This window comes from Muntiacus reevesi, chromosome 1, assembly GCF_963930625.1.
Source record: "Muntiacus reevesi chromosome 1, mMunRee1.1, whole genome shotgun sequence".
NCBI lineage: Eukaryota > Metazoa > Chordata > Mammalia > Artiodactyla > Cervidae > Muntiacus > Muntiacus reevesi.
The window spans coordinates 39,973,218-40,001,008 of record NC_089249.1 but is presented as its reverse complement, the minus strand read 5'-3'; the positions used below and the strand labels follow the sequence as shown (position 1 = coordinate 40,001,008).

The following is a 27,791-nucleotide window of genomic DNA, read 5'->3' as shown; positions in this document are numbered from 1 at the left end:
ATCACATGGACAAAGAAGCCTGGTGGGCTGCAGTCCATAGGCTTGCAAAGACTTGGACCTGACTGAGCATACACACACACACATCTGAGTTATAATTCAGTTAATTATCCTGTTAACATTGTATGAACATTTGTTGACCCAAAGTGTGTGTTTTTCCCAAAATTATCTAGCTTAATGTGCTTTATTAGTTGTAATGTCAGTCTGTTTAATTTCTTGACTGTCATTAATTATTTTTGTATATAAAATTAATAATTTTAGTAATTATTAGTTTTGTGATAATACATTTATATTTAAAACTATATTTTAGCATATATATATTTAACACATATATACTTTAATACATAAATTATATTATGGAGCTCTTCATTTGAGTTCTATTTGGAATGCTTACATATATTTGAAAGTAAATTATTAGATATTAACCAAAACTATTAACGTTAAGCTTGGCTTTGTTTACCATATTAATTAGAAGGAGGTCCTATGAGATGATATATTCTCTGATTATGCATAATTTTAAGGATGCCATAAATGGCATGAAAGTAGGCATTTAGCTATTGAGACTTGCAAAAACCTAAGCCAAGGTGAAATAGCAAAATTTGGGTGAATATGAAGGCTGAAGCCAAACATTAATATACCCATAAGGTGATAAATTAATTAGTTATTTAAGTAAAACTTTTTAAAAACTATGCTTATGTAAGTTTTATTTGCATAATGTACAACTAGACAGCATGCATTTGTATATATTTATGTACATATGTCTTCATAGAGTAAGTCAATATTTTTTATTAAGTATAAAATAAAGTTGTTCTAAGGATTACTTGGAAATTTAAAGACCAAATTATAGCTTGTCTCATTCATTCATAAAAGGAAATGGCTACCCACTCCAGTATTCTTGCCTGGAGAGTCCTGTGGACGGAGGAGCCTGGTGGGCTGCTGTCCATTGAGTTGCACAGCGACTTAGCATGCATGCATTCATTCATTAAACATTGAATGCCTGTTTTGTTCTAAAATCATGCAGACACACAGAAATGTACAAAATAGTCCCTATTTTAACCAAGCTCATAGTCAAATAGGGAACTTGAATGTTAAATAATTATAAATGTGATGAGTGTAAATATATGCAGGTTTCTGTGAGAGGATATGGGAGCTCTGGGAAGGTACGAGAATGGAGTGAATGGCAAGATGATGGGAAGTAGAGTTTTAAAGGATTTTTACAGAGAGGAAGGAGTGTGACATCTAGGAACACTGGCTACAGGAGGGGAGAAAATGGAGTTAGAGAAACTAGAGGTTCTTGGGAGTGCTCTAGATGAGAGATAGGGTGGTAAAAGTGACTTAAAAGTTTTTGCATTCCGTTTATTTTCATTCAGTTATCCAGCACCTACCAAGGTACACTACTAATGCACCCGTGTAAAATGCACATGCTCATAATGCACATCCATTTTATGATGCTGGTAAAAATTTAGTGTTGGTTAACAGTGACAATATCTTTTAAGAATAAAGAGACAGAGATGTTTCTTATATGATAGAGTTTGGTGTACAGTTTTTTACTTTATATCCTGCCAATTTTATTGCTTGATAGATTGATTCATAACTTTTTACTTTCAAAATTCATCTGTAGTGGTAAAAGAAAAGATGCAGTGAAACTATAAAATGTTACATTGAGAATCAAGACAACAATCTAATAAAAGGGTAGGAGAAGTTAATGGAAAATCTAGGATAAAGAATATTTTTACAGCTTTATGAATAATTAACTTTCTGTCCTGAGACTATTAAGTAAAAGAATCATGCTGGATAAGAAAACTCTCATATTTATTAGTATTTTTGTGTTTGTGTAGAAATAAAACATTTCATTAATCAGTTTAAATCTTTCCTGAATCTTGAGAATAATTGTATGTGGATAATTCCACAGAAAATTCCATGGACAGAGGAGTCTGGTAGGCTACAATCCATGGTTTGCAAGAGTCAGACACAACTTAGAACGAAACCAGCCAACCAGCCAATCAACAGAAAATAAAAATGAAACTCCCTCACCTGCTTTGCTTCTTGACTTACCTTTTATTTTCACTTGAAAATGTGTTTTAAATCCAAATGAATGTATTCTAACACTGTATATATATATTTAAAAATTCGTAGTAAATTGCTTATGTTTTGGTAATGTCTTGAGTGTGTATTAATACTCTGCATGTCAGTAACCTGGAATTAATTTTTTTTTATTAAGTAGTATTTTTAAGAAGTATTATTTAAAAAAAATTTTTTTATTAAGTAGTATTTCAAGAAATTCGCAGTCCAGAAATGAAGCTGATTCATTATAAATGAAGCAATTTTAAGATATTAAAGATATGTATATGTCTTTTTAAAGTTACATACATCTTAAATATACCTGGGAGATTCCTTAGGTTATTTATACACACACATGCATGTGTACATATGTGTATATATGTATATTTTCTTGCTATGCAAAGATCTAAGATAATTCAGATAGGATAGGCAGAAATTGGAAGGGCCCCTTTTACTTACCTAGCCTGTAAAACCCTCTTTTTAACAAGTAGATATTTATCCTCATTTGTTTAAATGTATAGACAGAAATAATTCTATCTACCATTTCTGGTTTTGTCTTTTTAAATATATTGATAAATGATTTACTTTGTATGTATGTTATGAAGATTTACAAATGAAAGGATTGTCATATTTTGACTAAAGTTTTTTTGACAGAAAGTGTGGATAGGATGTTTCAGCATTAGAAAACTCCTATTAATGTAATTGACCACGTTACCAAAGAGAAAAAAACTGATTAATCACTTCAGTAGATGCTCAAGACATTTGACAAAACTTAATACCTTTTCTTTAGAAATTGAGGCAGAAAAACATCCTTTGTTTCTTTTCTGTGCTGTTTTTTCATTCAGCTATCTTTTATACAACTATATAGTTGTAGTTCCATACATGCAAAATTCTTATGTATGTGTGTGTGTACAAACTCAATACAGGTTTATTGAAAAATGAATAAAGGAAAACCATCTGTGATTGAGCTGTTGAGATTATGCATGTATGTTTCATCAGGATCACTTTATTTTTCTAGTGAATTTATTAGATTTTTGTCATGTTACTGAATTTTTTTCTCCAGAGGTGTGTAGTATGGAAGGATTATATTTTATTTAACTTTTCGTGTTATAGCATTTAGGTTATACACATCTTAAATTGCTTCCCTGCAATATTCCTTTGGTTAGAGTTAATTTGTGTTTAATGGGTATATGAAGTGTTTGGATTTCTAGTATCAATTTGTCCTTCTGAAAGATTTGTAGCAGTGGTCTATGAGAGAGTAATTTACATATGTGACTTGTTGACAGACAAAAAACTATTGGAGAAAATTAACGTGAATTGTTGTATATAAAGAAACCTACCCTTTCACATTTTGTAGGTTCCTTTAAAAATAGCTCTGAGTTTGTTTTGTTTTTTGACTCCTTAGAAAACCAGACAAACAAAACAGTAGATGCTTCTGTTAATAAGAAAGCAGCTGATAGCACATCACAGGTAAGATGTTTCCTACTGTTTCAAAATGAAAGAATGGATTTCTATTGATGTTCTTTGATAAAATGAAAATTATTCCAAGTCTGTTTTTTACAACTGTCCAAAATTTTTCAAACAGCTTCTCTGTGTTGTTTGACAAGAATTGAATTTTTTGATTAGTAATTCTCTTAGTGATATTGGATTATATATAACTGACAGTCTAGTAATTTTCTTTCATACAGTGTGAAATTTTAGTCTCCAAATTACATGTGGCCCATCTTTTTAAGAAGGTCTCACTGGTTTATCCCTCTCCCCACTCCTCCCCATCCTCTGTCCTGCCATTGCCAACACACACAGAGACAACATTTTAGTTTGTTCAGAGCTGATCAGAAACAGTTTTATAGAAAGAAAATTTTGGTTTTTCTGATAGCTTGTTAATATTTTGCCATCCTTGGTACTTTTTCATGTTAAATTTAAGTCACCCAAGAGTGGAGTAACTCCATTTCTCCTGTATTAATAAATTAGTTCATCATGATTCTTTTTCTACATTGCTTTAGGTGTAATAGATTCATAGGGAAGTCATTGCATGTTTGATGGTCTAATTTCTTCCCTTCCTCTTAATCGTATCTAGAAACTCATATATTTTCCTAGTGAGAGAAAAAAATCTTGAATAAGTCAGGCGTGAATAAAATATGTGAATTTTAAAACAAGGGCATAGTGATCTTTAATTTTGACTATTCATCTTTAAAATGATGGATTGTTGACCAAAGATAGATATACACCCTGCTGTATAGATCAAACTAAAGCTATTAGAAATATTTTATTTCTTACAAATTTTAGCAGGCTTTTTATATGATATTAAAGGTCAAAGTTCTGATTCTGAGAATGTCTTGTAGCTATGTTTTTAATTAAAAGTATATGGAGTACTTTTTTGGAAGGCATGTAGTATAGGAAACATCGATATATTCAGTGACTTTTCTGTAACATTTATAGCAAGTCTAACTTTACTTTATAAAGTAAAACTAAAGCTAAACAAAGAAATTACAAACATTCTCATTTCTCTCAGTAACTTTTTTCTTGTTTGTTTGGACATACTAGGTAATGTTTTAGAAGAGGAAGATGGACACTAATGGCTGGGTTTTTTTCTTGTTATAAATGGTGATTCTTCTAGAGCTGTGCTGTCTAGTGTGGTAGCCACTAATCACATGTAGGCTATTTAAATGAAAATGGATTTAATTTAGCCTTAAATAAAAAATTTACTTCCTCTATCATAGTAGCCCCATTTCAAAGCTCAAAAGCCACATATAGATAGTAGCTACCATATTGGAAAACAAGGATATGGAATATTTTCATCATTGCAAAAAGTTATATTCTGGTGTTATATGGCAGCCTGGATGGGAGAGGAATTGGGGGGGAATGGTACATGTACATGTATGGCTAAATCCCTTTGCTGTCCACTGAAACTGGCATAACATTGTTAATTGGCTATACTCCAGTACAAAATAAAAAACTTTTTAAAAGTTTTATTAGGTTGCTGAAATAAAGTATATGTAATATTGTAAACATTTCAGTAAAAGTAAAATTGATATAAAAGTTTGCCATACTTTTAAAGTTCTTTACTTAAAAATATTCTTTTTAAATTAAAAAAAATAACAAAATAATATAAAATCTAGTCACACTCAGCTACTTATTATGTTCTAGAAAGTCTAAAACATGTATTACCACTTCACAAGTTTTAGAATCGTAACTATTTTAGTTTACATTGTATTATATAACTTTTATTTTGATGACGCAACTTGTACCAGTAGATCCAAAAGACACCTGAAATAGTAAGTTACTGCATCAGATTAGCAAAGAGACTGTACAACCAAATTCTAAGTTCTCAAAGAATATTTTTTTTTAAATTCTTCTTATTTATTTAATGAATTTATTTGGCTGTACCAGGTCTTAGCTGTGGCATGTGGGATCTTACTTCCCTGACCAGGGATTGAACCTGGGCCCCCTGCATTGGGAGCATGGAGTCTTAGCCACTGAACCACCAGAAAGGTCTCTCAATGAATATTTTATTTGGCTTACAGGAATAGTAATTCACTACCATTGTATGAAAAACACAAGTAGCATGACTAGGCAGCTAATCTGTTAAAGTCATGTCTGATCAAAGGTTTGAATGAGTTCCAGTTATGGATTTAAATAGTAAATATAATATGCAAGTTTTATTATATAATAAATTATTATGGAAATATATATGGGCTACTAGTTATAAATTGATGCTATATTGGCTTTTTGGGTTATAGATAAAATTTTTGTTGTGCAGAAATATTTTGATAATGTTAACACTACAGTTTTTTTGAACATATGTTAAGAAATTGCTGTTAGCTTTTTACACTGTATGTTACTTGGTAGCAAATAGAATCTGGTGTGAAATAGGTAGCCTATGATTCTTTACACTCTTAGCTTTCTAACCACTCAGATGACTTCTTTTTTCTATGCCAAGTCTTACTTAGTTTTACTTCTGAACACTTGTAAAACTATCATAATTTAGAAGGAATGTAGATGGCATGTATAGAAATGATCGTTGTTCAGACATAGCTAATGAGAAAATAATTAAAGATATAAAATGTTCTCTTTTTGTAGTCCTTGAATGAAGATTTCTCTAATGTCTTTCAAATAAGCATTTATTAGCATATTCCATATAATTGTTATTATTTTATTCATAGATCTCATTTCATGTAGAACATTACTAATATATTTTATGGGGTAAAACATTATTTATTAAAACTACAATCATATGTTGTAAAACAGTGTAGAAATCATTTTCTGCTGCATCTGTAGTTTTATATTACTGTTTGGAGGGACTTGAGATCCACCTCAGTTTTGCTGATTTGCTAAAAGGGCTCATAAAACCTGTGACAGGTTATATCATGGTTATGGTTTATCACAGCAAAAAATAGAGAACCAAACCAGCAGGGAAAAAAAATAAGCATCAAGTGGGATCAAGTGCGGTCAGGCTGAGGCTTCCATGTTTTTCCCTAACCAGCACTGCACAGGAGGGGCTTTCTCTCTGGTTATTACCTTAGGGAACAAGTGACAAAGGTCTTTGCCCTGGTAAGCCTGACTGAGTGTCACGACCTGAGCTGATTGGACAGCTGCTTCTTTCTGTGTAGCCAGCTATGGCAGTCACAATGCAGGACTCCCAACAGTGAATCCAGGTGTGCATCATCAGCCTTGGTGTTTGTGCAGATCAACCTTGATAAGCCAGTATGACAGAGTTCATTGTTTAAAGTGTTTGAGATACATAAGAAAATTATCAATAATTTATGTAAACTTTCTAAGGGCCACATATTTGGTAGCCAACCAAACCTTAAGATAGTTCCCAAGTTCCTTTGGAGAGATTGTGGAGTGAACAGCCGGGTCTTCTGTACTGGCATTCTCTGCAGTTGTTGAAGTGCCCTGTTCTAGCCTTTCAAATATATTCTTTGTTATTGCCTTTAAAATATGATCTTATTATTTTAGTACAAGAAAAAATACCCTACAAAGCCAATATCTTTGTCTTCTTGAAATTTTAAATTCTTAGTATTAAAACCTACTTGACACAAGATGTTTTTTAGCCTTTCAGAACTTCAGTAATATGTATAAATGCAGATATAGGCATGTAATGTCTCTTTACATAAGTTTTCTCAGAAAAATTGATGGCAGAAAAACATGAACCTAGTGACATAGAAATAATAAGCTCTAGAGTCAGACAGTCTGGCAACTGTAACTTACCTAATATGCAAGACTTGAATACGTTACCTAAACCTTGGAATTGATTTCTTAACTATAAAATATGGCTAATGCTGATCTCAGCCACAGATTATTGTAGATGAAATTTGTTAGTGAATGTAGAACACTGACCATGGAGCCTGATGGAAATAGTTTCAGCTATCATGAATATCTTTTATTTGCTGTTAATAATTATTGAAATAATTAGATTTTATTTCTTAAGAAAATAGAAACAGGAGACTACTGTAGTATGTGATAATAGATGAATTTTATCAGTCAAGTTAGGATAAAATACAATTCAGTAAATTAGCTCATTGATTATAGACCTTTCTTCCTATTATAGATTATACACTATAGAAAAATATGCACCTTATATTAGAGCATTAAAACAATAAAAAGAAATAGACAAATTGACCCTTTTATCTTTATAAGATTTACTCTTTGTATCTTCTCTAACATTAATGTAATTACAGCAGTTTTTTTCAGTGTTTGTGTATTTGTATTTAAAGTGAGTATTTAGGAGGAAAAAACTAGTTATTTCTTGATTTTTTGATGTGTTATTTCATCTGACAATCCCTAATATTGATAGGAAATTTCATTCTGTTTCTTTGGTTTAGTCAGTGATATGGTTGAATTTAGGTCTGCTGTTCTATAATTTAAAAAATATATCATCTATTGTTTGGTTTTGGGTACTTTTCCCCCTACTTTAATTTTGTGATGATTTTTAATACTCTTAATTTTTCTGTTGATTGTTCTTAAAATGTTGAAGTGTAATTGATTTACAATGTTGTGTTAGATTGTGGTGTACAGCAAAGTGATTCAGTTATACATATGTATATATTCTTTTTCATTACAGATTATTAGAAGATATTGAATATAGCTCCCTTAGATACATAGTAGAATCTTACTGTTTTCTATTTTATATGTAGTAGTTTGTATCTGCTAATCCCAGACTCTTAATTTATCCCTCCCTGCCTTTTCCCCTTTGGTAACCTCTAGTTTGTTTTCTATGTCTATGAGTCTGTTTCTGTTTTATAAGTGAATCCATTTGTATATTTTAGATTCCGTGTGTAAGTACCATGTACCTTTCTGACTTGCTTCACTTAGTATGATAATCCTTAGGTCCATTCTTTTTTGTGGCTGATTAATATTCCGTGTGTGTGTGTGTGTGTGTGTGTGTGTGTGTGTGTGTGTGTATAAGAGAGACATCTTTATCTATTTATCTGTCAGTAGACATTTAGGTTGCTTTCGTATCTTGGCTGTTGTAAACAGTGCTGCTGTGAACATTGGGGTGCACATATCTTTTTGAATTAAGAGTTTTCTCTGGATATGTGCCCAGCAATGAGATGTTTGGATCAAGTGGTAACTCTAGTTAAGTTTTTTAAGGAACCTCTATATTTTCCTCCATAGTGGTTGCATCAGTAATTTACATTTTCACCAACAGTGTAGGAGGGTACCCTTTTCTCCACACACTCTCAAGCACTTATTGTTGGTAGACTTTTCAATGATGATGCTTCTGACCAATTTGAGATGATACTTTCTTGTAGTTTTGATTTGCATTTCTCTGGTAATTAGCTGTGTTAGCATCATTTCATGTGCCTGTTGACCATCTTCTTTGGAGAAATGTCTGTTTAAGTCTTCTGCCCATTTTTTAATTGGGCTATTTGTTTTTTAGCTATTGATTTGTATACCCTGTTTAAATATTTTGAAAATTAAGCCCTTGTCAGTTGTGTTGTTTGCAAGTACTTCCTCCCAGTCTGTAGGTTGTCTTTTTGTTTATGGTTTCCTTTGCTGTGCAAAAAGCTTATGAGTCTTTTTAGGTCTCATTTGTTTATTTTTATTTCTATTGCCTTGGAAAACTGACCTAAGAAAACATTGCTGTGATCTATGTCAGAGAAAGTGTTGCCCACCTTCTCATCTGGGAGCTTTATGGTGTCATGTCTTACACTTTAGCCATTTTCAGTTTACTTTTGTGTATAGTGTGAGGGCATGTTCCAGCATCATTGATAGACATGTGGCTGTCCAGCTTTCCCACCTTGCTGAAGAGACTGTCTTTTGTCCATTGTATCAGTCTTGCCTCCTTGTCAAAGATTAGTTGACCATAGGTGTGTGGGTTTATTTCTGGGCACTCTGTTCTGATCCATTGATCTATTTCTGTTCTTATGCCAATACCATGTTGTTTTCATTGCCATAGCTTTGTTGTATTGTTGATGTTGGGAATGTTAGGCCTCCAGTTTTATTCTATTCTCCCAGGATTGTTTTGGCAATTTTGGGTCTTTTATGATCCCACATAAGTTTTAGGATTGTTTGTTCTAGTAATTCTTGGAAAATATTTTTAACAGCTGTTTTGAAGTCTGCTAAATTCAACATCTGGCTCCACTTGGAGTTATTTTTATTGACTATCTTTTATTTCTAGTTGGGTTCCACTTCACTAGCCTTTGCCTGTTGTTCTAGTAATTTTTGATGAATTTAAAATTTAATTTTAAAAGTGGACCTTAGTTGGGCAAGTGGATCTTATCGATCTGTTGCAGCAAGTGGATTCTGTTATGTTCTTCAAAGGTTTGTTAAGAACTTTTCAGTTTGGGTTTTACAGATTTGTGATGTTTATTAACAAGTCATTTTCTGTGAAGTCATTATCATAGAAAAGGTTTATAATTGTAAGATTTAGAGTTACATCATGGTCTTTGGATTTGGCCTGTATATCTAACATCAAGAAATTATTTTCTTTAATTTTGTAAAACTTTAGTATTGTAGATGAAAACCTTAATCATTTGGAGTTGACATGACTGTAAATATACCAAAAATTATGTGATTAGCATTTATTGAGCGGTTCTTGTGTATTATGCCTGGTGTTAAGCTTTTTGTTTGCATATTTGTATCAATCCTTATAATAGACTTCATATCAATTTTTTGAAATTAAAAAAATGGCATTTTAACATAAGTTCATGTAACTTGTAAGTGTTGGAACTAAAAGATTCAGTCATTCTTTTTGACTTGAAGATCTTGGCTCTTTAGGTCTATGTTGTACTGCTTTCCTTTTTTTGTTGCCATTATATAGTTTAAAAAAATTTTTTTAACTACATTTCTAATAATTTTGGACAATGAGTTGACTTTGGTCAAATTGGATGTCATCTGATTATAGCACATTACATCCTATGATACCATACCATTCTTTAGGGAGAAAAATAGATTATTTTATGTAACCTAATTCTGGCTTTAAAGTTGCCTTTGGTCTTTTTGTGAATTAATGTTGATAATTTAGTATAGGTCTGGTCAACATTTTAATATTAGAAGTGAATTATGTTTACATTTAATCACTTAAAGCACTTGATAGTCACTCTAATAGCTCTATGTAATTGACAGTATAATTAAAAAAGAAAATAATTTATTGTGAAAGATTTCTTTTTTTTTTTTTTGTGGCAGATATTTGACTCATGAGGATCCTTGGGTCATTTATCTGACAAACACTCTTTAGGTAAAGTCATTTAGGGGTCCGGATTGAACCAGGCTATGCATTATCATTGCTTCCCCTCAGTATCGTTTTATTTTCTTTATGCCTACCAGAGTTCCCATAGCAAAATGCAGATGTTTTGTTTTTTAGAGTGGAAAAGCCACAAGCAGCGATTCAGGTGGTGTCATTGATCTCACAATGGATGATGAAGAGAGTGGAGCTTTACAAGGTACTTAAATATAAGTAATCATACTAAGGAATGCTTTAGTACCATTTTTCTCTCTTAACTCATTATACTTAGTGAGGACAAATCTTGACAGCATTGTTTGTGTCGTTTTTAGAAAGAGTTTTTAAGATTATAAGTAAAAAATAGAAATCAAATCTTGGGAGAATATTAACAAAGCATAAAGGAAAACAGAGCAACTAAGAGAATATTTAACTTAGGGAATACTTCTCTTTTTATAGCTGTTATTTCACTTGATCCTTACCATAACCCTGTAATGCCCATTTTAGAATTCAGGATAGATTCAGAGTACAAATTAAATCTAGGTCTTTAGACTTTAAGCATTTTTTCCAGATGTGTGTATGTGTACTTTAACATAGGTGTTAAATCAAGATATTGTTAAAAAGCACATATACCCAGAATTCTCAGTATTATTGTGAGTTATAATATTTAGAAATTATATTGGTTAGCTGATGACCGACACTCCAAGTTATTCTTCTACAGTGTTAATAGGTGTTCTGTAAATAAAAACGTTCATGGTTAAATATGCTTGGGAAATGCTGAGTTAAAATTATATGGGTTTTTTCCCTTAATACAGATATCTCTGAACCTTTACTGTGCTGATTTACAATGTAAATCTCCAAGAATGATTCAAGCGATAGAGTATTTCTCAAACTTATTTGACTGTACAAAATAACTTTGCTCATAGACATATCTGTAAAACTTTGTGGTGGTAATTATATAATGCATGTGAAAAATCTAGTAGGATCAGAGTTATTATACCTCTAAGACATTAATTTTTAAAAAAATATTAGAGACTTTAAGAAATTATATTTTAGGGAATAAGATAGTTCAGTTGGTTTTAGAAAAACAAAGTTAAGTAGCTATACAGTTCATTATGTGACATTAAGGTCAGGTTTTTTTGTAAAAACTGCTATAAAATTGGAAGATTTATGTCATCATATGGTGGGGTTGAATTCATGCCTATCTGATTATTGTTTAAACATTTCAAATTTTCTGTATTGCTTTTACTATTTTTTTAATACACAAATCTTAATGAAAGAAACTTCCTAGAGCACAAAAGTAAATACTGGTTATTTGTAAGAGGACACAGATAGGGCTGGTTTTGGATAAAAAAGTAAAATAAAGGTTTGTCATCTGTACTCTTGCCATTTCCTTTTGTAGCACCCCTGCCTCTTAGAATCTCTCTCCATTGCCCCACCAATGAGTGTTACTTAAATTCTCCCATCTAATGTGCATTGTCTTCATCAACACTCAGATGTTAAAGTAGCTGCTGCTAAAGCCTTAAGCTTTTTGTATTAAGTTAGAAGTAGGATTCTTTTCATTAAAAAAAAAAATAACAACTATATTTTCTTTAAATGTGATTTAAAATCTGTGGTAGAACCAACAGTAAATTATTTAAGGTTCTGACTTGGTTTTCACATTGGCAGAAGTACACTTAATTAAAATACAGTGAAATTGTTCTCTTAGTGGTAAAATGCAAATGAATGGCAAAGATAAACTTATATATCTGATATTTTTCTATCATTAATCATATTGCCTCACTTTTAATTAACAGACTCTAAAAAGGTAAATCACACCCCTGTGTCAACCATGAGTTCTTCTCAGCCTTTATCTCGACCGTTGCAACCCATCCAGCCAGCACCGCCTCTTCAACCATCTGGAGTGCCAACAAGTGGACCATCTCAGACAACCATACACTTACTACCTACAGGTAAACTTGCTGAATCACTGAGCTGAAACTTTAGTTTGGCCTGTTGTGAAATATGACTGTGAAACTGAGTGGAAGGGTTAGACAGAAAATTAGCTCATTTAGGTAAGTACCAATGGATGTGATTACTGGATCATACAGGAAGAATGTGGTTTTGCAGAAACGGCCAGAGTAGAGTGGCTGTACCAGTTTGCATTTTTACCAGCAGTGAGTGTGAGGAAGGAACTGTTGCTCCACATCCTTACCAGCATTTGATATTGTTAGGGTTTTAGATTTTCATCATTCTAATAGGGATAGTAGAATCTCATTGTTATTTGATTTGCATCTCCCTGATGATATATTATGTTGAGCAGCTTTTCCTGTGCTTCTTTGCCATCTGTTCATCATCTTTGGTGAGGTGTCCTGTTAGATCCTTTGTCCACTTTTTAATTAGGTTATACATTTTCTTACTGTTGAGTTCTAGAAGTTCTTTGTATGTTTTGGATGAGTCCTTTATCAAATAATGTCTCTTAGAGATATTTTGTCCTTTTCTTCACATTCCCTTGAGATGAACTTGATTTTAACCTAATTATGTTAGTAATAAGTTATAAAAGCTGTAACTATTTTTTTAAAGATTAGAAAATTAAGAATAATCTTCATTGTTATTTTTTATTTTTTAAAAAATTGTATTGGAGTATTCCCATTGTCATTTTGAAGACAATGTGTGTTTTTGAATGTAGTGTGACTTAATTTTGCAGATAGTGTTTTAACTAGCAGCACTGATACAGAATGGTTATAAAGAAGAGTTAAACTATATATGTGTTTGTTGTCTAACAGTGTAAACAGCAAAAATGAATATAGTTTTTCTGGAACAGATGAATATAATGATTCATTCTAATTATAACCAAGATGTTATAATTGATCAAACAAGAGTTTTTCAGTTATTCTTAACTAGAAATTGTTTTAACTGGCCTAACACTACTGTCAGAAGATAACCATTAAAATTTTATTGTTTCGAATAGGAGGTGATTTGACTCATCTGAAAAACTTGTCAGTTATAATAGCCAATCAGTTTTTTGAACTGTGGGACCACAAGTTACTCTTTTGGATTTATATCCATCGGTAGAAGGCCTGGAGGGCCTAAAATTCCACTCTGCTAAGAATAATTTAACATTGAGGAAGATATATATATATATATATATATATATATATATATATATATATATATATATAAGATTATACTCCCCAAAGTCTAAACCCTTTCTTCATCTTCACATGCTTATTTATCTAGACAGACCAGAGTGGGAAGGACCTTGGACATGGTCAAGGTGTTCTTTTCTTCTGAAACTTGGATTGTACTAATACTAACCCTGGTTGACCCTGTCATTCTTAACTTTTTCATGATTACAAAAGGAGACTCTTGTCTGTTATAGTAAATTAGATTTTGTATAAAGTGAATTGTCATTTAATAGAATTTACTGCATCTTAAATCTATTTTTCTGCTTTTCATTAGCTCCAACCACCGTGAATGTAACACATCGTCCAGTAACTCAGGTGACCACAAGACTCCCTGTGCCGAGAGCTCCTGCAAACCACCAGGTGGTTTATACAACCCTCCCTGCACCACCAGCTCAGGCTCCCCTGCGAGGAACTGTTATGCAGGCTCCTGCTGTTCGGCAGGTCAATCCCCAAAACAGTAAGAGACCCTTTTCCTATTTATGTTGTTCTTTTGCATGTGGTTGGAGTGGCTTATATTGATGTTAGATGCAGCAGAAAGTGTTCAGTATCATACTAAAACTATTATTCATTCATTTTCTTTTCTTAGGAGAGTTAACCAGAAAAAAATGGACTGGTATCTAATTTGTATTCTGTGTGTTGTCTTCAGTTTAATTATTTATGGCCTACTTGATTTGGTGTTGGTCTGTACAGTACTTTAGAGACAACTTGCCTAGTTAAAGTGGGAGTGATCAATTGTGACTTAGCCCAGATGGAGATAATGGTAAAGGATAGCCTCCAATGAGAGTCTTAAAGGTATGGAAGGTGGCTAAGAAATAAAAGATGGGAAAATGTTTAAGGTAACTTGTAATTTCCACGTGTGTGTGTGTGTGTATGTATGTGTGTGTTTGTGTATATATACATATATATATGAAATATATATGTTTTCAGTTGCAAAATACACAAACAAGTTTCTATAAAGGATATATTTAAAGCTTAAAGAAAAATAGCAAAGTGAACCACATATGAACTCTCCACTAGGCTAAGAAATAGGACTTCATCAGAATCCAAAAGTCTGTGTATGCCCGCTCTTAATTGCATCCTTCTCCCTTTCCATCAGAGGTAACCATCACCCTTACTTACTTTCTGTTTTTCTGTATGGTTTTGCAGTCTCTATAGGTATCACTAAAAATATTTAGTTTTGCAAAACTTAACAAGCAGGGGCAAATCCAGTTTTTTACTGAAACTTCAGTCATGCCATTATTAGGTGATGGCTATAGGAGGAAATAAACTAAACAGAGTCTCTAGTTCACATTCTGGCTTTAGCTTTCTCAAGCTTACAAGAGCTTTCTCTGGGGAAATCAGTCAGTGGTGTCTTAAATGAATTCTGGGAAACAGGGCTCGCCCCTGGCAAGGTACCCACAGTACTGGATATATGGCAGAAATATGGTTGGGCGATGAGTGGCTTCTAAATGTTCTCCTTTTTTTAATTAAGAAAACTTATTTTATTTTTGGTCACACTGGGTCTTCATTGCTGCACATGAGCTTTCTGTAGTTGCGGGGAACAGGGGCTCCTCTCTGGTTGTGGTGTTCAGCCTTCACACTGCGGTGACTTGTGCAGTGCAGGCTCTCGGGGCTCGGGCTTCAGTGGTTGCAGCTGTCGAGCAGGCTGGACTCTAGAGCACAGTCTCAGTAGTTGCCCCATGGCGTGTGGGATCTTCCCAGACCAGGGGTCAAAGCCGTGTCCTCTGCATTGGCAGGCGAATTCTTATGCACTGTACCACCGAGGAAGTCTGCTTCTAGATTTTCTGCTTTTGTTGCCCTGATGTCTGTATAAAGAGTTTTCTGTTGGATGAAATGAGTATCCTCAGCTGATTAGCAGGGCGTGGAAAGGAAGAGAGGAACCTTGTTAAAATGAGTCAAGATTAACTTGCCTGTTCTGGAGGCAGCAGAGATCTTTGTGAAGAGAGCTTCGTGTTTTCTATCTTTAGAGTCACAGTGCTCCTTTCTGACCTGTTTGCCTCCTGTGTTCTGTGTACCTCCAGTGCTTCAGTGCGCTGGGATTTGGGAAGGGATCTCATTTCTTTCTTCCCTGTGCTGGGTCTCCTGTTCACTGTGTCTCCTGTTGGCCTTTGTTGATCTTGTCTCTCCTGTGGCTACTTGAAGAAAAGTTCATGGAGGTAGACTGTTTATGTTGGTAGCTTGCATATGTGAGAATTTCTTTATCCTCATGCTCAATGATACTTTAGCTGAGTATAGCCTTCTAGGTTAGAAATATTTTTCCTTTTGAATTTTATAAGCATCACTTTACTGATTTTTGAATGTTTAATTCAGTATTCTACCAAATTTAGATAGAACTCAATTAATCACTTCATTTTCTTTTATAGGTGTTACAGTTCGAGTGCCTCAAGCAACTACATATGTTGTAAACAATGGATTAACCCTGGGATCAACGGGACCTCAGCTCACAGTGCATCACCGACCACCACAAGTGCATACTGTAAGTGTGGACCCTTGGCTTCACAAAATTCTCACCTATAAAGCTGTCAGATACCACTGCAGTTGGTACTTTTTCTTTAAACTAGTTATATCGAAAGAAAATAACAGGTCTTCTGTTTTTCCAGCAGATGTTTATTGAAGTAAGTAGATCTTACCATTAGATCTATCACCATTACCCAGAAACACTTCTGGGTAATGATGGTTGGGGAGTATAGAGTTTGCTTGTGGCGGTGTGCAGCATATAAAAATAGTCCACGTCTGGGGCATCACAAGTGAAATAGACCATGTTAAACTTATGGTTAGGTTAAAGAGCATTCTTGAGTAGTGAATATTTTTTGAAAGTATTGAATATTTTAAGAAATATTGTTGCATGTTTAATTTTATTTTTTTCCTCAGAATTTTATACTAGTTCTGTTACATTGCTATCATTTTATTGGTTTTATTTTAAACTTTTAATTAAAAAAGTTTTTTTTAATTTAGCTGTAGTTTATCTACAGTATTGTAGTTTCAGGGGTACAGCTTCAGATCTTTTCCATTATAGGTTATTATAAGATATTGAATGGAGTTGCCTGTGCGGTAGAGTACATCCTTGTTTACCTATTTTATACATAGTGATGTGTATCTGGTAATCCCATACTCATAATTTATCCCGTCCCCTCTCCTTTGGTAACCATAACAATTTTCTGTGTCTGTGAACCTGTTTCTGTTCTGTAAAGAAGTCCATTTGTGTTTTGGATTTCACATCTAAGTGATATATAATATTTGTCTTTCTCTGACTTAACACTTAGTACTTTTAATCATCCAATAGTATTGGGAATTCATTGGTTAAGAGATAATAGAGAAAACCAAAGATTTCTCCAAATCGATGTCACATTATCCTGTGACCTGACTGTAATAGTATTTGGTATGATAGAGTGTGTGAATGGAAATGCTGACTCTAATCTAATCTAATCTCCTGCTCAATCTAGGAGACTGAGGCTGATACACTTTTTACCAAGCAGAGCATCCTTTTTAAAATATACATAATAATGGCTAAGTTTCTGAAGTGCTTTCTATGCACCAGGCACTGTTAATTTATGTGGTCCTTACATAGAAATTCTTTAGAACTCTAGCTTTCCTTTTTTTATCCTTTATTATAGGTATGGCTGCTAATGTACAGAGTGGTTGAGTAACCAGCCCTAGGTCATACCTCACAAAACCCGGTACATTCCAGTTCTAGAGCCTGTGCTCTTAGCAGCTGTTATTTTGCTGTCCCACTGCAGTGAAAAAACGTCATGTTAATGGAGCACTTCACATATATGAGACACTCTACTATTTTGCTTGTATTATTTTATTTACTCCTCCCAACCCTACTGTGTGCTGAGTCGCTCAGTTGTGTCCGATTCTTTGTGACCCCATAGACTGTAGCCCGCCAGGTTCCTTTGTCCATGGGGGTTCTCCAGGCAAGAATACTGGAGTGGGTTGCCATGCCCTCCTGCAGGGGATCTTCCCAACCCAGAGATCAAATCCAGATCTCCTGCACTGCAGGCGGATTCTTTACCGTCTGAGCCACCGCCACCAGGCAAGCCCTTGAGAGTATTCTCCATTTGATAGAAGAGGCTACTGTGTCTTAGAGATATTACATGATTACTTGGTGTCATTACCAAGCTAGTGTCAGAGGCAGAGCCATTTTAAAACTCAGATTTTCTGGTCCCAGCACCTCCACCATGTTGTCACAGTGCTTCAGATCTAGCCCTGTAGGATCTGTGGCAAATATCTCATTACTGTTGTTTGCAACTACAAATAACTTAATTCATCCCATATTCCTTCAAGAAATATATAGTAAAAATCTCTGATTTATGCTACAGTTTTGCAAATGGGATGATCCATCAGAGCTTTTTTTAAAACAGGATTCCATATGAATTGTCTTAATACACTGTATCTCATTGGAGAAGGCAGTGGCAACCCATTCCAGTACTCTTGCCTGGAAAATTCCATGGACAGAAGAGCCTGGTAGGCTGCAGTCCATGGGATCGCGAAGAGTAGGACATGACTGAGCAATTTTCCCTTTTCACTTTCATGCATTGGAGAAGGAAATGGCAACCCACTCCACTGGAGAATCCCTGGGATGGCGGAGCCTGGCGGGCTGCCGTCTATGGGGTCGCACAGAGTCGGACACGACTGAAATGACTAAGCAGCAGCAGCAGTATCTCATAAGAGAAACATTCTTTTAATTTAATTTTAATAATATTTTTAACTGGGAATTTTCAAATACATATAAAAGTAGAAAGATTAGTATAGCAATCCCCACGTACCCATCACCTGTCTTCAGTAGTTATCAGTCTTCAGCAGTCATAGCCAGTCTTCTTTCATCTGTATTGCCACCCACAAACTCACAACCTGTGTATGCACTGGAATATTTTGAAGCAAATCCCTGATATATTATCTCTAAAACTTCAATAGAAACCTCCATTGCAGTGGCAGAAACAGAACAGTAACTCAGTTGACTTAACTGTTTTGAGATATAAGAGGATTCTGTAGCCTCAAATTTTAAGAATTAGAAAGGGCTGTGATAGGCTGTAAGCCATTATCATACTCTTTAAATTCCTACTCTGTCCAGTCAAGTTCATGACTTCAGCCTTCTTCTCTTAGATCTTACTAGTTGTATGTTTTTTTAATGTTATTTACTTAATTTGAGAGAAGTAATACAGCAGGATGGCCAGTATTCAAATCTGTTTTTCTTCAGCTTTCGATGTTTCATGTATTTGCATTTGCTTTTCCCCCCTCTAACTTTGTATTTATTTTAGCTTTTAAACTGTGGATTATGCTTTTTTCCAGATGTGTATATGAATTTTTTTCTACTTCGCATATGAATTTCAGCGTATTTTCATTCCTTGAGATTATTTGGCAGATCATTTTCTGAGTTGTTACTATGTGCACGTTACTAGCACTGAACTTTGAAAAGGCATGGAGATTTAGAAGTTATCAGATCTTCACAGAATTCCCTATTTAGTGTATGCAAATTATTCATTTAATGAAATGCATATTAAAACATAATTTTGTTAAATGAATTTCAGTTAAGGAAATCTCATTTTTTTCATGACTTCCAAACTAAAGTCATTGAGCAGTAATGTTTCACTTGGCTGGGGTGGGGGGGAGTACTTATATCTCTGTTTCCTGGCTCTTAAATCTTTTTGAAAAAACTGTTATCATTGTCATCTTAAAACCTAGATGATATAATGTCGAGCATTAGGTCAGTTTGTAAGCTTAGTATTCATGCTTTTTCATTATCTGGCCTTAACTTACCTTTCCAAATTTGTGTGTTCTTCTTCACAGTCTCTGTGTTTTTGCCCATAAGTCCCCTCACTTGCCTATCCCCATGCACTTGTTCATGTTTTTACCTATTAGGAGAAAGATTCACAACTATTTCTACATTTCTAAATTCTCTCTCTCACAGTCCGGTAAAAATGTCACCTTTTTCATGCAGACTGACCAAGAACATAATATACAGTCAGTGTTATATGTATGTACTTATAAAAATATGCTACTGTCTTTTTATGAAGAAACAGTCTGAAAATGAAAGTAGAATTGATACTCAAATCTTAGATGATTTCTAGACTGCCAACACATGTTATTAAAAAACATGTTATACTGAAACAAGGGCCTGTGGTATAGATCATTAAATCATTAATTATTTTATCAGAAGTAGATGATTATTTCAGTTTCTGTCAAGATGATGTTCCATCAGCCAGGGCTTTTGTTTCCCAAGGAAAACTCAGTATCTCAGACCCAAAAAGCACAGAGGGAATAATCTCAACACTCATCTTCTGGGTCGTGACTGGTTACAAATCATCAGGGAGAACTTGCCAGATGTGTGATATTTGCTATTTCCCAGTATTCTTGATGTGAAATGAAGACTCTCTGAAAGCAAGTGATTTCTAGGATGTTATAGTTCTCGCTTTAAGAAACAGTCCTTGCTCTGATCATTATCCATCAACATGACTCTTTTTTCATTAGGAGCCCCCACGCCCTGTGCACCCAGCACCCTTACCAGAAGCCCCACAGCCACAACGTCTGCCCCCTGAAGCTGCCAGCACATCGCTGCCTCAGAAGCCTCACTTGAAGTTAGCGCGAGTTCAGAGCCAGAATGGCATTGTACTGTCCTGGAGTGTTCTGGAGGTGGACAGAAGCTGCGCCACTGTTGACAGCTACCACCTGTACGCGTACCACGAGGAGCCCAGCGCCACTGTACCCTCACAGTGGAAGAAGATCGGCGAAGTCAAGGCACTTCCCCTGCCCATGGCATGCACTCTCACCCAGTTCGTGTCTGGCAGCAAATACTACTTTGCAGTACGAGCCAAGGATATTTATGGGCGTTTTGGACCTTTCTGTGATCCTCAGTCAACGGATGTGATCTCTTCTTCGCAGAGCAGTTAAACCTTGGAGCCTTTCTCTCTCCTTCTTTCAGAGTTCTACTTTTTGGTCTTGTTTTAATCTTGTGCATGATACCCATTGTAAAATGCACATTGTGCAAGATTTCTTGGACCGATGTGTATATACACTACATTTGTTTATAATCAGAATAAACTCAGCCCATAAAGCAGAATCTTTTCCTGAACAATTCGGGCTTCAAGGTTTTGAAATGTAAATGTGCACCTTGCTTTAGTTTTGAGGCTGGGGTATATGTGTGGTGTGTGCTTTTCTGTATTTATATGTTTATTACAGTGGAATCTCCCATTTTCATTCTCAAATTTACCTCTCTTCCAGTGTGAAGTAAGTAGATCAAAGGATTTGAGGTATGTATCTGGCATGATTCTGCTTCTACGTGATCTGTAGGTTTATAGATAGATGATTTAAACTGACTCTAAATGAAACCCAAAGAAAAAATAAAAAGCAAAATGGTCAAATAGTTTAAAATAGGTTAATGTGAACACAGGAAAAGATCTTTTCATATTTTCTTTTGTCTTTTCTGGGTTGTCAGTTCGATGAGAAAGATGTGCAGTGGGCCCTCCCTTTTCCAATCTGAGATTTTTTCCATTTATTTTTGTGCCTTAAAGATTAACTGCAAAAGTAAACAGGGCCATTTTTCCATTGTGGTTTACTCTTCTCTTGTCAACCTTTCATCCTCATTTCTCCTTTTTCTCCACCAAATGTAGCACATTTCCCTCAAGTAAATTTTAGACCAAGGCTTTTATATGTAGTGACATCATTACATTTAACTTGCTCTTTTCTTCCAAGAAAATTAATGCTTTTTGTTTCTGGTCACTATTTAACTCTGTGTAAAGTGAACCAAAAGAAGACCACATTGTGTAAGCCAATTTCCCTTCAAATATATTTTAGTATCTATGTTGCACACTGTCTTAGAGATTATGAAAGCAATTCTAGTTTACCTTATCACCCAAAGTATACCTTATCACCCATAATATTCTTTCAAAGAAAGTAAATAGTAAAATTCACAAAATACAGTGAGCTAAACTATCAAAGGGAGAGCTCCTTTTCTTCTTTATCCTCATATCATTCTTCCTGTATTAATCTTTTCTTTTGATGGTGCTAAGTTTTATCTGATTCACCATATTTCAGCTTTGGATAGGGTTTAAAGTATATCCTTTGGGGTCATTTATGTAAGAAGTGACTTTACAACTTCTGTGCATCTCTGTTCCTCTTCAAAGTTTTAATCAAACTTTGGTCATGGATTTTCTATTTGATTGCCAGTCATACTGGTATCAGGTACGTGTTGGAGTGTAGGTAGCTTAAGACAGGAGAGCTGGCATAATTTGGGGGATGAGAGTGGGGTTGACAATGCTTGGAAAGGAATTTATGAAGTTTGTGGAATACATTTTCAAGCCATCTTCCATATCATGTTTGAAATCATATTCCTGCCTTCTTAAATAAGTTAGTCATTAATTTATTCTGGACTTATAAGAGGGAACTGTCATTTCCATATTAATGCTTCTTTGCAACTTCAATGGCTTGTAACAGGAAACATTCTACTTGTAAAGAAACTCTCTTTAGAGACTTTTACTGATCACTGTACTGTCAGGTTGGATGTGAAGTTTGATCGATGCTGAAGAAAGCCTACAGATTGCCAAAAGTAAATGCTCCAAAATCTCCCTTTTGCTTTCAGAAAATAGACCACAATGAGAATTAAAATGTCCATGAGTCATATTTGCCAACCAACTATGTAGGCATTACTCATTGTGGGTCTAATGATGATGGTAAAGAAATTGCCAATGTCATGCCAATGAAAAATTTTAAAGGGAGAAATTAATGATCTTCTAGATGTATGTGAGCACCTGTCTTATATCTGCATGTACATATGTTTTTACCTGCAATGGTTGCAGTGTTGATTATGTGTTGGAGATCATTTCAGTCGACAGAATAGAAAAGCCCATGTTCAAAATTGCTCTTTATTGACCGGTTTTATGGTCATGTGATAATTTGCTTACCTAGCCTAGAAAGCTTCCCCTGGTGAGTACTTTATGTTTACTAATCCTTTTTTTTTTTTAAGCTTTCATAGCATTATATAATCAGGTGAAGAAAGCCCAGTAGCATGAAAATATTATTTTGACCTATACTGTGTGATTTCTGTCAGAGAAAAAAAGAAATAACTTAAATAGTAACCCTAAAAAATAGATTTACTACAGTAAAATAAAACTTTTTATTCCAAGTGGTGGAGGGAAGGTACAAAGAGAGCTTGTAATTATTTGAGGGAAAAGATATTATAAGATGGCTTCTTTCAATTAGTCTGCCACAGGATTTATAGGCAACAATTATGTTGGAGTTACTGATGGGTGCTAGACTTGAACTCTAGGTTTTTATTTCAGGCAGGTTTTTTAATGTTGAAGAGAGCTTTCTTTTTGTTTGATTTGTTTCTTTAGAGACAGAGAATGGAGGACTCAACTAGAAATAGCTACTGGTCACATATTTTTAATAGCAATTCACACTTCATGGTACCTTTTTTAATTTCACAGTATCTTTTCACAGAGTATTACAAATAAGCTTAATAATCCCATTTTGGGAATGCGAGTTTGCTACGTTTTTAGCCTGACAATACTTGTGTAAGTATTGCCTCATTGGAAATCCTGGAAACTTCTGATACTTCAACTTGAAATATAGGGTGTTTATATGACGTTTAAAGGTAATGGTGATGTTTGTTACTGTCTACTTTGCACTTTGTCAGAGTAATTTTCACCCAATTTTAAGTGTGAGTAAGCCTCACATTTTAAAATAATATTCTTGCCAGTACATTTATAAAGTATATACAAAGACATCTGTTGGTAACAGGTAACTTTATGAGGTAACTATATCCCTCTATTTCTCTGGTCTCACTTTTTAAAACATGCAGAATACTGTATGCTATTTAACACAGTCAAAGTTTATGAGAGAAGTGAAGAACAGAGCTTGCTTCCTTGAAAAGTGAATGTTTGTTGGGATGCCATTTGCCTCACAGACATGTGTTCCCCACTGTCCCAACCCCCATTGCCAGATAAGAAATGAAAAGTTTGATTGAATAAAATGACCTCAAACAACGAGCTTAGGACCACCTGTCAGCAGAACTCCTTAGGCAGGCTGTACCATACAGTTCTCTTCCTGTAGCCAATAAGTGTTAACGTGGCTTTTTTTGTTTGTTTGCTCTTTTGCTTATATTTTCCAAATTATGGTTTATGCAGCAAGGTGTTAATATTGCATGATATGCATTTATCTTGTTCCACAAATTTTTCATTACTGTACAAGATTAACAGAATAATGTCTGCGTTAGCCTCCTCTCTCACTTGTATACACTGTGATGTTGGCACAGTACGTTACTGCAAAGACTTCCAAATGTTCTCCCAGACTTTCCTTGTTGGGCTATTTCAATATCCTGTGGTTTATTCATTATTTTAGCTTTATCATTGACCATTCATTGGCCTGTTTTATTCTGATTTCCAGAAAGACCATGTCCCAGTATTAGATTATTGCAAATAACTCTATCTAAAGCCAATGTATAATTCTGCCTGCCTTACTCTCTACTGGGTAAATGATGGCCCCTCCCCTTTCTGAAAAGTTTGGGACAAACAAAAAAAGTTAGAACAATTCCTGTAAAGTGTTTCGTTAGTGTGGCAGGTTTATCCAATTCCAAAAACTTATTTCCCTTGAGCCAGCCAATGGAGAGGAATAGAATGATACAAAAACGTGTTTTGTCTTCTCATCTTCAGCTTTATCATGCTAAGTTTGTCATTCTTTTTTTTTTTTTTTAACTTGTAGAGTCAAATACCCACTCTTTATATTTAATTGCTATCTTAAAAAAAATTTTTTTTTGTAAATAAGGTAACTGGGCAATCAAACATCATTTGGGGAATCCTGGCTTTAGAATTTTATCAGCCATTTCAAAATTAAATATAAAAATAATTCCTTTGTAGGAAACTTGCATCCTAATATTTCTTTTTACAGTTGAAAGTGTAAATAATAAGACAGTGTAAGACCTTCTGATGTCTAATAGAAAGTGGGCTGTAGCAAGTTGCCCTATTTTTATTAGGTTTCGAAGGTTTTTGTGGGTTGTTTTTTTTTTTTTTTTTTTAATGTACAGTAGAGTGGTGTCTGTATAAGTGTTAACTGTAGTGGGATTTTGTCCAGCAAGCCTGAAATTTATACTTTGAAATAAACTACTGGGTTTTTAACATTCTGCGTACTCTGATCCCCTCTGTTATTCTCAGACCTCGTGAGTATTCTTTTCTTCTGTGAGTCTCTCACCTTGCTAAGAGCCACTGTGAACACTGTTCAGCATCGCTTACTTAATTTGACAACACCATGACACTCAAACAACATATAATCCTCCAGCTTTGAAAGAAACGTTCGGCAGAGCTGCTGCTAGGTTAGATAAGCTGTTTTTAACTAATAGGAGACAATACTAAAGTCTGCTGTATTATGTTTGTTCACTACAGAAAGACTTCAACTGTTGCTTGTTAATGACCAGAAAAAAACAAACACATACTAACTGCATTTCTGTTGGAAGTTCCCCCACCCCCTAGGGCTTGTCATGAAGTGCATCCAGTGAGGAGAAGGGGACAGAGAAAGAGCATGAGGCAGTCAGGGTCTTAGCAGCCAGGCCCGGCAGTAGCTTCACCTCGGAGTCCACCCCAAGGACTCTGTCACATGGCTTAGCTGCCCAAGGGAAGCTGGGAGGTGCGGCCTGTTCGGCCAGGCACACGTGGAGATGGTGGATCCTGGGGCGAGGGAGCAGTTTCTACCGTACTTTCTGGTGTATAAGCTTGTGTGCTGAAATGGTATTGTTTATTTATCATGTTTCTTCTATGGTGCCCCACCCAATTGTAGATGCTTGTTTTAAAAATGACAAAATCAGCAGCAGAAAATGAAAGTGATAGACTGGATCGAATATATTTCATTAAAACTAATTCTGAGTGGAAAAACACAGCTAAAATAGTGCCTTTGGTATCTTACTTGCAGACTTCTATTCCCTTATCTCCCTCCATTTTCTGTCAAGTTACAAAATAGGTTTCATGGTAATAAAATCAAAGTTGTAGGCCTCTGGCATGCCCTCATGGAGAGTTTTGTTGAAACGACTCCAGTGAAAAACAGGGAGGCCACCTTGTACAGTGGGCCCACTGATGGCATAGGCTTTGTACTTGGATGCCAGGTAGATGTCTGCCACCTGCAGAGAGAGGAGGGGGATGTTTTAGAAAACCATTGGGAAAAAAAAACACAACTAAGCACCTTTTGGTGTGGTCCCTGCTCTTTGTCCCAAGTCAAAATATTAGCTCCCCTTAAAATAAAATCCTGCAAGCTTCCACAATATGCTCTTCTGTATCCATTTGGCATCCAAATGTGAATTGACTAGTTGTTCAGTTGCAAAGTCATGACCTGCCAGGTTCCTCTGTCCATAGGATTTCCCAGGCAAGAATACTGGAGTGGGCTGCCATTTCCTTCTTCTGGGCAGGGGGCGGGGCGGGGGGGGGGGGGGGGGAGTCTTCCCAACCCAAGGATCGAACCCATGTCTCCTGCTTGGCAGGTGGATTCTTTACCACTGTGCCACCGGGGAAGCCCTGCATTGACTACTAGAAGTGTATTAAACTAACAGCCCAAAGTGTGAGATCTGGAGTCAGGTTACTCATATTTAGAATTCAACCTCCAAAATGTATTTTGACTCAGTTTTCTTATTTGTAAAATTAGAGTAATAACCCTACTTCATAGAAGAGTTGTCATGAGGATTAATGAGAGCAAATACTTGAAGTAGTGCCTAGAATGTATTAATTCCTCAGTAAAAGTTGTTATTAATCAGGGCAGTAACAAGAGTATTAAAATAGAAGGAACTTGATATCAAAAAATAAGGTCCATGGTTCTTAAAAACACTTAAACATTGGGTCGTAGCAGATCTTAAGCTTAGAGAGGAAAGCAGAAAATGTCGCATAACTTCAAATTTTCCTCATATTCAAAATGGCTCAAGAGAAGTGATATTTTTAAAATATGTGCTTCAACAGAACCTTTTTGATGAAAAATTGGCAGGCTCTTGTCCCCTGAAAAAGGTAAAATTTGGCAGATGAAAGCTTGGCTTGGTTTCACCCCAGTTCAAGTAATTCTCTTTGTGTACTCTGGAATGGATATAACACTTTTTACTCACTTTACTGAATGTTTGCAAATACCATTAAAAAGAAATAAATACAAAAGCATTCACTGGGGCTTCATGTGTGCCAGGCTCACTGCATCCACTAAATTTTTTGTACATTACACAAAATCTTAAAGAGTCATTAAGACTAAAGCTTGGCTCAAACTATTCTACACCATCTTCTGTTTAGCCATTAGGCGGATAGAAAAAATAATGTGTCAGGGGGTTGGCATTTTTAATAGATTTCAGAGCTTCAGATAGAACAGTTAACTCTAATAGATTTCTTCAGAACTTAGGACCATAGATGCAAATGAAAAGACACATGCCCAAATCCAAAAGTACAAAAGGATGCAGTAGAATGATTCTTTTCCACCCACTAGGTGGTTAACGCATAATCTTGGACACTCCAGATGCAGTCATGTGCCAGTAAGTTGTTAACAGTTAGCTCTCTTAGGAAAAAAGACCCCAATTTGCAGTGTTTGCTGATTTCCACCATTTCAGGCTATCAAACTGGTGTTGACGTTGTAAACCACCGGTTCTCACAAGCCTGTATGAGTGGGCTTCAACCCCACTGTAAACTCACTTATTACCTATATTGTGAGACACATTCAGCACTTAACAATTGTAGCGTAGTGATCTGGCCCAATACTTATTCCTTCAGCTCGATTCAGTTCCTGTTTAAAGTGGCATCACTGTGCTCTCAATATGTTCTTTGGACTTTGGGCCAGTCTGGTAAAAGTTAAGACAGCAACACTATCACCATCACCATCATCATCATCATGGTTATGCACATTTACAAATAACATGCAAAGTACTGTTGTAAACATTTTGTAGATATTAAATGTTC

At 35.1% G+C, this 27,791-nt stretch overlaps 2 protein-coding genes across 7 annotated transcripts in view; one reads left to right on the top strand and one right to left on the bottom strand.

The window, feature by feature from the left end:
* Positions 1-25,117, top strand: part of ATF7IP (activating transcription factor 7 interacting protein) — a 109,997-nt gene extending 84,880 nt beyond the window's left edge. For all 6 annotated transcript variants that reach the window (XM_065940973.1, XM_065940968.1, XM_065940991.1 and 3 more), the window contains 6 exons: positions 3,464-3,528; positions 10,868-10,946; positions 12,520-12,675; positions 14,165-14,347; positions 16,254-16,366; positions 20,362-25,117. In XM_065940973.1, the coding sequence (XP_065797045.1) occupies positions 3,464-3,528; positions 10,868-10,946; positions 12,520-12,675; positions 14,165-14,347; positions 16,254-16,366; positions 20,362-20,781 (1,016 nt within the window). In that variant the 3' untranslated portion in view covers positions 20,782-25,117. The remainder of the gene's footprint in view (positions 1-3,463; positions 3,529-10,867; positions 10,947-12,519; positions 12,676-14,164; positions 14,348-16,253; positions 16,367-20,361) is intronic.
* Positions 25,118-25,700: 583 nt separating this feature from the next.
* PLBD1 (phospholipase B domain containing 1) overlaps positions 25,701-27,791 on the bottom strand; it is an 89,609-nt gene continuing 87,518 nt past the window's right edge. Inside the window, exon 11 of the mRNA XM_065941011.1 lies at positions 25,701-25,993. Coding sequence (XP_065797083.1) covers positions 25,826-25,993 — 168 coding nt within the window. The 3' untranslated portion in view covers positions 25,701-25,825. The remainder of the gene's footprint in view (positions 25,994-27,791) is intronic.